The 13853-nt window shown below is 33.2% G+C and overlaps 1 protein-coding gene across 1 annotated transcript; it reads left to right on the forward strand.

Moving 5' to 3' along the window:
• Window positions 1-9711: 9711 nt before the first annotated feature.
• On the forward strand, window positions 9712-10926 carry LOC131596837 (aspartic proteinase CDR1-like). The gene has a single exon (XM_058869574.1). The coding sequence runs from the start codon at window positions 9712-9714 to the stop codon at window positions 10924-10926; it is 1215 nt and encodes a 404-aa protein (XP_058725557.1).
• The last annotated feature ends 2927 nt before the right edge of the window (window positions 10927-13853 follow it).

The raw sequence follows: 13853 nt of genomic DNA on the forward strand, positions 1-13853 counted from the left end.
ATAGCATAATAAATATTAGCGAGGATAGTCGGAGTAGGATCTTTTCCATGAATCCTAAAAGAGGTGAAAGCATGAATGGCGGTGGGATCAATATAATCAATATTTTTTGGCAATAAGACAACTCCAAAAATCAGAAGAGCTAATAAATGTCCATAAATGTCCCATTGTTTCTTTTGAGCATACATTAAAGCTTGATTTTCTAAGTAAGATCTCTTGATCCCATGCACATCTCCATCAGTTTTGTAATTAGTCTTCAATTCCGCATCGGATATTCCCAAAACCTTTGCCAAATCTGAAAAATCAACTTCTTTACCTACACCAGTATAGAATTCCTTTTTAATTTTTGAGAAACCCAACACAGCATCCATCTCTTCCAAGGTCGGAGCCAACTGAAAATCCTGAAAAGTGAAACATCTAAGCGGCGGATCATAGAATTGAACCAATGCGGTAATAGCTTCCTCTTGTACTTTCACCCTTAGCAAGTCCTAAATATTCCCATAGCGGATTACAAACCTATCCAAAGCACTTGATGGTAATTTTTCCTTGATTATTTTCAGCTTCTTGATATCCGGAGTGGAAACGGTAAGATGAACAATGGTCTTCTTGGTACTCATCCTTCCTACACATTCACCAAATAGAATATATTTTTACATTTATATTATATTTTTTATTTACTATTTTTTTTGTGGATAAAACATGATGAAGATGCAAATGAGAGATGATGCATGCAAACACACCAAAAAAAAATCATAGCAACACACCAAGAAAAAAAATATAAAACAACCAAACATATAAGACAAAAAAAACAAAATATAACATAATATTTCAAGAAAACCCAGGTTCATAGGTTCGACGTAGGGGGCTCTAGGGAGCCAACCTTTTTATGGGGGGTTCTAGAAGGTCTCATGGGGTCGTTCGTAGCCTCCGAGACTTTTTGTCTCTTCAGATTTTGGAACGACTCATTTTATCCATGAGGTTCGAATTTTTAGGGTAGGTTCTCGGAGAGATCAGCCAAGTATCCAGTCCAGCCCTCAACAAAGTCAAGCCTCGTTTTGGACATTTCCGAATACTCAACCCACTCCGAGTGGAGTTATCAATGAGACTCGTAGGAGATTCATACTCCCCTATTGATCTCAAAGTTAACTCCCACACTTAGGGTTTAACACAACATAATGCCAGCAATGCATATAATATATAATCAAACATTTTAAGGCAGATAAATAAACATTTAATAAAAAAAAATAAAAAACAAAAACAAATAAATAAATAATTTAAAATTTATTAAAAAAAAGATGAACCTCCCCCAAACCCTAAAAAATGGCAAGTTTGCCAACCCTAAAATGCGCCCAAACCTAAACCCTGCCAAAACCTATAGGAGCATAGTATTCATCATTTAAGTGGTCCCCAGCAGAGTCGCCAGCTGTAGCAACCTGCCCTAAAAATTTAATATTTAGAGTCGCCACCTATTCTACCAAGGCGAATAGGAAACCTCGCGCAGTTAAGAGATCAGGGTAAGATACTATATTCAGGTCGAGGGAAGGTGTTAGGCACCCAAAACCCTTTCCTAAAGGTTAACATTGCAAAGATTAGGGTTATGGCAAAAAAATAAAGAAAGGTGGCAGAAAGTTAGTAGGGTTAAAGCTTAATTATGGACATGATTAAGATTTGGAGGAGGGGGACTCGCCTTGTTGCCAAGTGCCTACGTACCTCCTTAGGGAGGATCAGAGTCTACGTAGTTCGGGGACGGGTTGTACGCCCTTAGAATTAGAAATTTGATAGGGTTGGTAGTTTGCCTCAAAGGCTTTTGAAATAGCCTATGATAATGTGTAATTTGATACTGAAAAGTTTTGAAAAGTGTGGGAAGTGTTTTAAGAGTGGGCGTACAACCCTGATTTAATTTGTACTATTAACCGCAATAATCGATTGATTCGATTACCATAGTTAAAAGATTAATAATTTGCACCATTACCAATTTTAATCGATTGATTTGATCATCACTAATAATGAATTAAGGTATTTTTAAATAATTTTTATAGGATTTTATATGCATTGTTACCCCTCGCAATCGATTGATTCGATTAAAAAGAATAACAAATTAAATCGGAGAGAAGACGGTCAATCATCACAACTAATAAAGTAGTTGCAACCATTTAACCAAATAATAGAAACCAAATTTGTTTAATTAAATAACATTTTAATTAAAAAATATTGTTAACCATAGCGATTAATCGATTTAATCGGCACGAATAACAAGTTATAATTTTTAATAATAATATCATATATATTCTTGATTTACAAAAAAATAATTATTATACATAATTAATTATATGAAAAAAGAATTAATAAAAATCAATTATATCAATTAAATTTAATTAGTTAATTAGGTTTTGATCCAATGTGGCTACTGTTATGGTGTATGGTATGGGTGAGGCACCAGGGACGTTAGATCTGAACTGGGATGAGAATCAAGGGATGGATTCTGAGGGTGCATGGTGGGAGTTATGCCTTGAGGCGCACCGGATCCATTAGAAATTCACAGAAAAATAATATGTTGGAGGGGAGGCTCGAACCTGTGACCTCACCCTCCATGACACGCTTCTTAACCACTCCAACCAAGTGGCCATGTTGTTTAACCCACGCCCCTCAAATATTATATATGAAACGAGAATCTTTTAATGAAAACAGGCGCGAAAATTCAAACCAACCAACCGGGCGTTGACACGCCATCATCTTCCCCAAAACACCTGTAAAAAACTCTATAATTTTGCTACGGTTTCGCTATACAATTTCTCGTAGCTATTAAACATGGAAAACAGCGATTAGCTTAATTAAGCACATAAACATGGCGCGATTATCTCATTCACTCCGTCTCAGTCTCACGATCTCAAATATGCTCCTAATTCACCCTAATTTTATCCCTACCGAAAACCCCTAATTCAAAAACCCTAAAGCTCGCGACACCCTCTAATGGCGATTCACATGAACACGCCCAGAAACAAAGATTAATGCATCAAGAATGTTCACAACAATCATACAAACCGCAATATGCAATTAAAACATCATGAGAACGCATGAATTACTCTAATCGAACCAATTTTTCAGAGTCACTTACCTTGGCTTATAGGAGGTTATTCTGGGGTTGTTGGTGTCGTGTGAGTATCCCAACAGCTTCAGAATGATCCAAGGAAACTATAGCAATGCTTGAATCCCTTTGAAAATCGCCCAATCTTTGAAACCGAATTCCACTTTTCTTGAAGATTTTTGTGTTCTTGCAAGTCTGCCTCTCTCTCAATTTTGCGTCCCCTAATCATATGGCATCCTTCCTCTACTTATAGAGGACGTATTAGGTCAAGTAAATTGCTCCCAAACTTGCTTGAATCCAATCTTGCTATATTGTGAAAATTGATTTTATTTTTTCATTAAAACCTTCTATTTTAGTCCAAATATTGTATCAATCTCTTCCCATTTGATTGGGCACGAAAATTACAATATATTTTCCTATTAATGTTGATTGGAAATCTCAAAAATATATTTTCTATCAAAATACTTGATTTTTCATTCATTTAAATCATTAAAACTTAATTTTAAATGAAATAAAATTGTGTAAAAAATCAAATAAAGTGATACAATTCGTGGCAAATGTTTTGGGTAACTTATGGACCAAGTTCAAGTCATAAAAGCATGGGCCTATTTGCAAGAAATCCAATTTGAACCTCCCTTTTTCACATTTGGTCCTCCAAAATCGCCCAACTTTGATCAAGCATATCTCACTCAATTTTTAAGCTATGAGGGAGTTCTAATACTTTTTGGAAACCTCAAAGTGTCCTCTACAAGCCACTTTGGAACATATTTTTCATTTGGAGCTTTTATCTTGATCATATCCTCTTTGACAAAAAACTGCTTTTGAGGGATGCCTGAAAATGACCTGTAATCTTTTGTACTGTACCTCTCAAATGAAGCATTTCTAGCCCTAGCTTGTGAGAGACAAAGTTGTAGAGAATCCAATTTCCTTCAAAGTAGGCTTTGAGTGGGGAATTTTTGATGTTCCATGTGAAAGTTATGCCCAGTCAAAGTTGGGTTGACTTTCTCCTAAGAAACCCTAATTTGAACCTTTTTGTATTTGTTCATCTCTGAGTTTCTATTAATGGAATCATGATCAATCCTTTGATCAAATGATGGATATACATCCCCATACTTGTTGTGTGACCAATGGTTAGAAGTTTGGATCATGCCTTGACTTTGGATTTGAATCAGTTGATTGTAGATCTTGAGATTGCTTGAGCAGGTGACCTTTGGAGTGGTGCCTTGACTTTTCCCATGGGGTTAAATTAGATCACTATAAACCATACACCCTTGATTAGGAGCCTTATCTCATTGATCCCTCTTAGAGGAATCTCAAACCCTAGCCTTAGGAGGCTCTTGACTAGGAATGTTGCTTGAATGGAACCCTAGTCTTTGAATCTTTGTAAGTGAAGTAGATGGGGCAAATTTTGGGGTATGACATCGTATGCTGTTTTTGGGTTTTGGGGTTTTTTGAAATCGCCAGTTCGCGCCGCAATCCCTTGTGCGCGCCGCGAACCTCTTGGCAGAAACTTGGGCAAAACTGGATCTGCTCAGTTCGCGTCGCGACCCCTTGTACGCGCCGCGAACTGCTTGGCAGAAAGTCAGGGATTTTTGAACTCGCTCAGTTCGCGCCGCGATCCCTATTGGCGCCGCGAACTCTGTTTTACAGAACTTTTCCAAACTTTGAAAGACCATAACTTTTGATCCGTAGCTCCGTTTTATGCGCCGTTCGAAGCGTTAGAAAGCTACCGAGATATTCTATATGATAGTATAGGATTTAATTGCACTTGAGTGATTAATTGTGACGTTATTATATGGAATGATGTGTAATTATCTTATGTGCGTTATGTTAGTATGTGATGTATATCCATTGTTGGAATACTTTGTGTAGATGTAATCAAGATGTGTGTGATTGGATACATGATGGTTGTATGCCTTGTTGAATTTGTTATTTGTGTTGTGAATGTTGTGTACAATGGAAGGATAATTCATAGAGTTGGATTATGGTGATATGCGGTAAGTTAAGATTGATGAGATAATATTAATTGCATAAATTGTTGGTATTTGTACATACATTCATAGCATGGTCGGCTTTATGGTGGAAGCGGTGAAACTTGGGTTCACATGGTAAGAGACGTTGATCCTTGAATGGAAATAGGCGTAGAAGACGTGATCCTTAATTGGATATAGGCGTATTGGCTTTGATCTTGTCCGGATCGGAAGCGTGGCTTGGATTCTAAACATTGAATCGGAAAGCGGTGAAACATTGGATTCACATTGGGTACCGCATGCATTGAGTCACATTTTTTGCATTTCGAGTCACATTGTGTGTTATGTGATTGTCTTGTATACATGTGATTTATTTTGGAGTGATGATTGGTATATGATATGTGAATTGCTTAATTGAGAAGTGTGATGAATAGTAAAATGTATGCTTGTTTATGTTTACATTTCCCATTATTATGTTTTCTATAAGAAGTTGAATTCTCACCCTTCTGTTTGAATGTTATCCTTCGTTGATAACGTGCAGGTTCCGACGAGTAGTAGCTTGTCCGAGGATTTAGCCGAGGAGCTCCTGAGTTTGTTATTGGATTAGGTAGCGAGTCATATGCTCTGATCATGTAACACTTGGGGGGAATTTTATGTAGACTTATGCTTATGTTTGGATATTGCTATTCTCTATGTTTTGTTGGATATTTCAGATGTATTTGTTTGAGATCTCGGATATGCTGTTTAAGGCTATGTAGCCAAAATTGTGGATTTGATGTTAATTCGAATTTGGTAGATGAATATAGTATGGGATATATTCATTGAAATTTTAATAGCAATTAAATTGTTTTTCCGCAAGCGTTTATGCATATGTATGAAAGTATGAGATTTACATTGTGTTACAATTATGATCTTTGCATATTAAGAATGTTGGATGTTTTGTTTTAGGTTTTCATTGTGTTGAAAATAACATGTGACGCCCTTTTCCTTTATGCATGCTTACTCTGTTTGATTGTATGATATATTTGGGGTTAGAAAAGGGGTGTTACATTCATGATCACCAAATGCATTGTACCGAGACCTAAGTGAAACTCAGTTTGCTTTATAACCTTCGATCACATGCTTTTAGATGTTAATGATGCATGAGTTATGTTCATGCCCTAATGGACAGATGCAAATGGATGAGAAGCCTAAGCCAGTTAGAAATAAATAGATGGGCAAATTTTGGGGTGCAACACTTATGTCTTCTGTTCTTTTGGCATGGCGAAGCTTCCGTTGTGGAGTTCTTTTTAGGATCATTGTTTTGATCTAGTTCTTAGTATTTTGTTTTGAACATCTTGTATATATTATGCCATTGCGTAGAACTTTTGTATTAGGGCATTAATGTATATAATGTGTTGACTAAGAACTTATTGTATTTCAGTACCAAATACTTGGATTCATGTATACATATATGCCTTGATGTATGTATTTATATATGGGTGTTACACTTAAATTTATCAATAGCCTTTTGCACTATCTTACATTTGAGGCAAGTTTTTCTTTTCTGACTACACATGTATTGTCTTTTCACTTCATCAAAACCAGATCAAATCGGTTCTCAAATCATATTTTTATGACCAATTTGCATAGCAAAAGGATAATTGTAGTTGGGAATTTTCAAAGTGCATAGGATCGGATCTGGGTTTCTCGCTTTCTTTTTCATAAATTTGGTTCCTTAACTGAGCAGTTATGCTAGTTCTTGGTTTTTTGACTCTGGTTTGTATTTTAGGTTATTGAACCCAATTGGCACATGATGTATACTAGACTTCAGTCAGCAAATAGCATAGATGAGGTAAGTTATTTTTGTCGTCATAGATTGCAAAACTGGTGATGTATAAATCATGTTACATACATGATACTGGAGTATTTCTCTCCTTTATCAGGGGGTGGGGGACTTGGATGTTTGAGAAAGTGTAACATTTATAAAATATAATATATATGGTTATGTTGTTGTGTATTGGACCTATTTAATAGGAACATTAATGGTATTTGATAGATTTATTAATTAAAACTATTATCTGCCTCACTTCTTTGTCAACCTTCTTTTACTTGACATTTGCCATCAGCTAATTGTGAAAAGTTTGACACTTCTCATGATTGGTTTTTATTGGTATATATATTTATGTAATGATACAGAAATAAACCGTGGCAAGATTAATGGTTTAGAATGCATAAAATATAACCACGGTTTTAAATCTGTGGTCATAACCAAACCGTGGCTATACCTTGAACCAAAACTATATGCTAAACGTTAAATTGAAACCTTGGTTTTAACATTTAGCCACCGTTATGTAATCATGGCAAATATAAACTGCGACCTTAATCAAATTACCTAAACCGTGGTCTATAAAAGCCACGGATGTCAAAAAAAACGTGGTATATACCAAAATACCATGGACTATACTTTAGGCCACGCCCGCATATTCCACTGTTGGATTTTCGTGGCCAAACCGTGGCCTCAGCGTTACGCCGCCACGGTGCTTTTACATATAGCCTCGGTTTCTTGGCCGTGGCAGGAGACCTTTTTTTTGTAGTGTTATTCATGATTTTATATTTTTATACACATTTTGTGCAATATTTTGTATTCTATTTAAAATTGAAAATTTTATAATTTAATTTAAATAATAGAATATGATATTATTTAAAGAAATTAACTAAGTGAAATTTGTTTTAAAATAAGAAAACGTTATTTTATTAAAAGTTTTATTTTTTTAAAGAAATATTTAGAATCAGGTTTCATATTATTTAAAGAAAATTTATGATTCGACAAAATAAAAATTATTTATAACCAAAAATAAAAATAAAATATTTAAAATAAGAATTAGGTAAGAATCATGAGTCACTTACGAGTCATTTCTAATTATTAAACTAAAATAATATTAAAGGTTATAAATTAGTAGAACTATTAAGAAATATATATTGATGGAATATATATATATATATATATATATATATATATATATATATATATATATATATATATATATATATATATATATATATATATATATATATATATATTAACCAATTATAAAAGATAATTTTTTAATACTAGTAAGGAATGGTGTATAAATATTAATTTTGAAGAATAATATGAATTTCTAAGGATTTAATTTTTCCATTTACATTTTTTTGCTTTGAATAAAAATATATTAATCATATTTGGTAAACAAAATATTCAAATCGAATCAGTTTTGTTCAATAAAGATATATCAAATCATATAATGATTTTTTATCAAAAAAATAATAAACTCATGGTAAAAGAAAATTCTAATTCTTTTTAAAAGTTATTACCAATCAATGATGTTGAATGCATATCAACAATCAACAGTAATTTTTTTAAGACAACAATTTTTTCATTGTTTAATTAAATAATAATAACATTTATATATTGGAATGTAATTTTTTTTTACAAAAGCATTAAAACAAATCATTGTATTTATTAAATTATATTTTTAATGGTTAATTATTATAGAGAGGATTACAGTTCGATGCATACAATTGAGATTGAGAGCGGATTGAAATTACTTTGTGTCAGAACTGACCCTCTCAAACCGGACTATTTAGGTGATGAAACTAAAAAATAAAAAATTATATTTTTACCTAAACAAGATAAAGAGAATTGAAATTATTTTTAAAGATATACTTTTTTTCTCTAGTCATTATTATAAACAAATAAATTGTTTTTAGGTTTTTTTTAATAAATTAGGTAGATGAGATTCACATAGACCAAATACTTTGATTTTTCAATAAATTGTATATTTTTTTTTATTATAATGGTAACAAAGTCAGTATATATATTAATCTCTAAGAAAAATATGAAACGTCTATAATGAAATATTTCCATCTAATTTATTTTGCATTGAATATAAATATAATAATCATATTCAATAAGCAAAAAATTCAAATCAAATCTTTTTTGTCTATTAATATCAAATAAAATACATGTATTTTCTTATAACAAATGTATATGACCTCTTTATAGATTGAATTCATTGACTATTAAAAAAATCTGAAAAGATGTACTTTCTTATAAATGTGATAAAAAGGAGTAAGTGTATATATATATATATATATATATATATATATATATATATATATATATATATATATATATATATATATATATATATATATATATATATATATATATATATATATATATATATATATATATATATATATATATATATATATATATAGGAAATCCGTATGATTAAATATTTCCATTTTTTTCATTGAATAGAGAGATATATCGATCAAATAAGTAATCACTAGTCAATCAAATTTTTAAAATAGATATAATAATTATTATGTATAATTTTTTACCAAAATAATAATAATAATAATAATAATAAACATGTGATTAAAATATTCGTTATTTTAAATTCTATGGTTTCTATGTTCTTATCTTTTTATCTCATCTATGTGCATTCTCCTCTTATAAAAAGCGTGAAAGAATATAACTTATTATAACAAAAGTTCATTCAAATGTCTAAAATAATGTCACGAATTTCATCGTTTATTTTTATTTTCTTCTTCCTTTTTAGTTTAATAGTTTGTTCACATGCTATTAACAATGGTTTTAGTGTTGAACTAATTCACCGTGATTCTTATATGTCACCCGTTTACAACCCAACACAAACTAAATCCCAAAAAACTATCAATTCTTTATATCGTTCTATCAATCGTGCCAATTATATCTATGAAGAATATTCTTTTTCTAAAAACAAACCTACGTCGTCTTTGATCTATGATGAAGGTGAATATCTGATGAGTTATTTTGTTGGTACCCCACCATTTAAGGTCTATGGTATTTTGGATTCAGGTAGTAACTTAATTTGGATTCAATGCAAACCCTGTATTATATGTTACAACCAAACTACTCCAATTTTTAATCCTTCAAAATCTTCGAGTTACCAAAAAATTTCATGTTCTTCTAGTAGATGCAAATCTAGGGAAGAAGATATTTCTTGTTCAAAAGATAGAGATTCTTGTGAATATACATTAGATTATGGTCGAGGAGGAAAAACACAAGGAGATCTTATTTTAGAGACAATTTCATTAGAGTCCACCTCCGGATCCATCATATCATTTCCTGACATTGTTATAGGATGTGGACACACTAATACTTTATCAGATACTGGAAAAAGTTCAGGTGTAGTTGGTCTTGCGATCGGGCCTATGTCACTTATAAAACAATTAGGATCTTCCTTTAATGAAAGATTCTCATATTGTCTAATTGATTATAGAAATGTTAATCAATCTAGCAAACTCAATTTTGGAGATGCTGCTATTGTTTCTGGTAATAATGTTGTTTCAACTCCTATGGTCAAAATGATAGGAAACAACCAAACCGACTATTACTATCTAAATTTAAAAGCAGTTAGTGTCGGAGATAAAAGAATAAAGTACAGTGGGTTTAAAAATAAAGGAATAAATGCTTCTACACATAACATCTTACTTGACTCTGGTACAACTATGACTTTTGTTCCACGTCATTTTTACTATAGATTAGAATCAGCCGTTAAAAAAGCGATTAAAGTCCCGCGCTTTTACGATGATAGTGGTGCATTTAACCTTTGCTATAATACCACATTCAAAAAACCTAAATTTCCACTAATTGTTGCACATTTTAGTGGCGGAGATGTTAAATTAGATTCTAAGGGCACCTTTAGATCTTTATCTGAAGGGATTGAATGCTTTTCATTTTTTCCACATGAACGTGATTTAGGCATCTTTGGACACAGTGTACAAGTAAACTATTTGGTTGGTTATGACCTAAAAAATAATATTGTCTCATTCAAACCAACAGATTGTTCTAAGTATTGAACGAGGATACATATTAATTACCTCATTTATTTGTTAAATTTATAATAAAATTTGAGTTTTGTTTCGAGCCTCTTTAATGTCATCTCAAATTTTTATTTTTCAGTATTTTATTTTTTGAATTTGTTTAAGGTCATCTCAAATTTTATTTTTCAGTATTTTATATTTTGAATTTTGTACACTTTTAATACGGATTGTCAAAAAATAAAAATAATAAAGATTCTTTATATTGCATCTCACTTATGAAGTTCATATAGATTTTTCTCCATTGGTGGTAATAATTAATGCTCGATATATTTAAATATAAATTGTGATGTGATACATTATTATGATGTAAAAGAAATATTTCATTTAATGCATCCTTATGCACTTATTCTCTCTTTAGGAAATAGGCCATTATATGTATAGATGTTACGTATTATTGAAAGGTTGAAAGGAGAAATATTCTATTTAATGCATCAATTTGTAACTATTCTCCTTCGAGGGCTGAGCCATTATATGTACTTTTACCCTACTACACATACTAATATACTAATAGTTGTTAATTAACTCATTATTTTAATAGTTTTTTTTTTAAATAAGCAATGAAATTAAAGGGAGCCAAAGGGATGCTCCACCCCGATACAAAACGGAAAGTTCCTACCTCTCAAAGCATTCGAGAGGACGAATATTTCAATAATAAAAGCTATAAAGATTCACCTTCTTATAAGAGGAACAAAGTCACCTCCACGAATTATGAACAATCTCCGACATACACTCGGTAAAACTAAAAGACTCCTTTTTAAAGATCACCGCATTACGCTTTAACCAAATAGACCAAACCGTAGCAAGCCAAACAATAGCCGCGATCATTCTCTTATTCAAGCAAAGAACCTTCCCATAGTTATGAAAAAAATCCCCAAACTCCTCAAAAGACATAAATTCGGTTAAATCTAGCCACATATACACCCTTCTCCAAATGCGAGAAGTAATATCACACGATAAAAATAAGTGAGATCAAGATTCCTCCTCTGATAAGCATAAAGCACATAAAGAATCAAGACCTTCCACCAAAATACCCCTTCTCACCAATTGATCCCTAGTGGCTATTCTATTGAGGATAAATCTCCAACCGAAAAAAAGAATTCTCGAAGGAACTTTGCACTTCCAAAGATAGTTTAGTGCCGATACCTTGTTATCATCCATAGGAGGTCCGGACATATTTGCCATAAAACGGTCGTAGCATGACTTAACCGAGAAACACCCATTAGGAGTCAAAGACCAAGAAAAGTTGTCCCCACTATTCTCACGCACCGGAACCTGATGAAGGACTTCCATTATGCGATGCAAGGATTCTGCCAGCTGCTGGCCGGTTGTTGAAGCCGAACTGGGACTGCTGCCAGCGCCAGCAGCAACGTGAACAACAACATCAGACACTGCCACAGGGATCGGCCAAGCAGAATTCTCAAGTCTTAATGTTGCAGCGGCAGCATCGCTCCGTTCCCCGAACCACTTTGTATAGTTCCACCGCCAACTTCCTCCATCAAAAGACCCTGCAATATTTATAGAATCCATATAATTTTCAGACAAAAAGAATAGATCGGGGAAGGTTTTTATCATAGATTGTTGTCCCGCCCAAGACGCATACCACAAAGGTGTAAAAGCTCCGTTACCAATTTTACGTTTAATTGCACCCGTAAAATGGTCGAAAAGAAGCTTCTCATAATTATCCGAAATAAATAAATCTCTCCACCAAAAAGAATCCTTCTTATTCAAGACCGATATATCCCCTATCAACACTTTAAGCTTCGTATTGCCATATCTAGCTTCTAACAAATCTTGCCACACCGCCTCCTTGTCCGTAAGAATACGCCACTTCCATTTACTTAGCAAAGATACATTCATAATCTCCACATTTTTCACACTCAAACCTCCTTCCTTTTCCGATTTACAAACCGTATCCCAACCCACCCAATGAATAGATTTTTTAAGATCAAATCCTCCCCAAAGAAACTTGCTTTCAATGGATTTAATCTCATTCAACACCTTCTTAAGGGCTTTGTAGAAAGAGAGCGAATAAATCGGGATTGCGTTGAGAACCGAATTAACCAACTCCACCCTACCCGCCATACTAAGATATCTACCTCTCCAAACATTTAATCTTTTCCTAAGCATCGCTAGAAGATCCTTCCACATCGAAAGTTTCCTTGGACTATCACCAACTCTCACTCCAAGAAATTTGAACAGAAGAGATCCCACTTTGCAAGATAAGAAGGATGAAACCGCTTCTAAAAACCAATCTCCCACATTAATTCCATAAAGATTACTCTTGTGAAAATTAATCCTTAAACCCGACAACATTTCAAAACCTCTATGGATAGCTTTCATATTCCATAAATTCGCGGTATCTCCTTCCGCCAAAATAATAGTATCATCCGCAAATTGTAACATATCCACCTCCTTGTCACCTTTGTATCTAAACCCACGCAATTCACCTAGCTCATTTGATTTCTTCATTAAGACCGTAAGAACCTCCATGACTAAAACGAACACAAACGAAGACAAGGGATCACCTTGCCTAAGACCTTTCTCCACACTAAAATATTTGGTAGCACTCCCATTAACAAGGACGGGCATAGAATTGGTAAAAATACAACACTCCATCCATCTCATCCACCGATCACCAAACCCCATCCTCTTTAAAATATATCTAACAAAATTCCAACTCACTCTATCATAGGCCTTCTCAAAGTCGACTTTCAATACCACACAACTTCTTTTCTCTCTTTTAGCTATATCCAACACCTCATTCACGACGAGAACACCATCCGAAATGTTTCTTCCTTCTATGAAAGCCGATTGATTATTCGAGAAAAGTTTCCCGACCACCCTCTTAAGCCTAGCCACCAACAACTTAGCCAAAATCTTGTACAAACTCCCTACCAAACAAA

The sequence above is a fragment of the Vicia villosa genome, linkage group LG1 (genome assembly GCF_029867415.1).
Source record: "Vicia villosa cultivar HV-30 ecotype Madison, WI linkage group LG1, Vvil1.0, whole genome shotgun sequence".
Taxonomy (NCBI): Eukaryota; Viridiplantae; Streptophyta; class Magnoliopsida; order Fabales; family Fabaceae; genus Vicia; species Vicia villosa.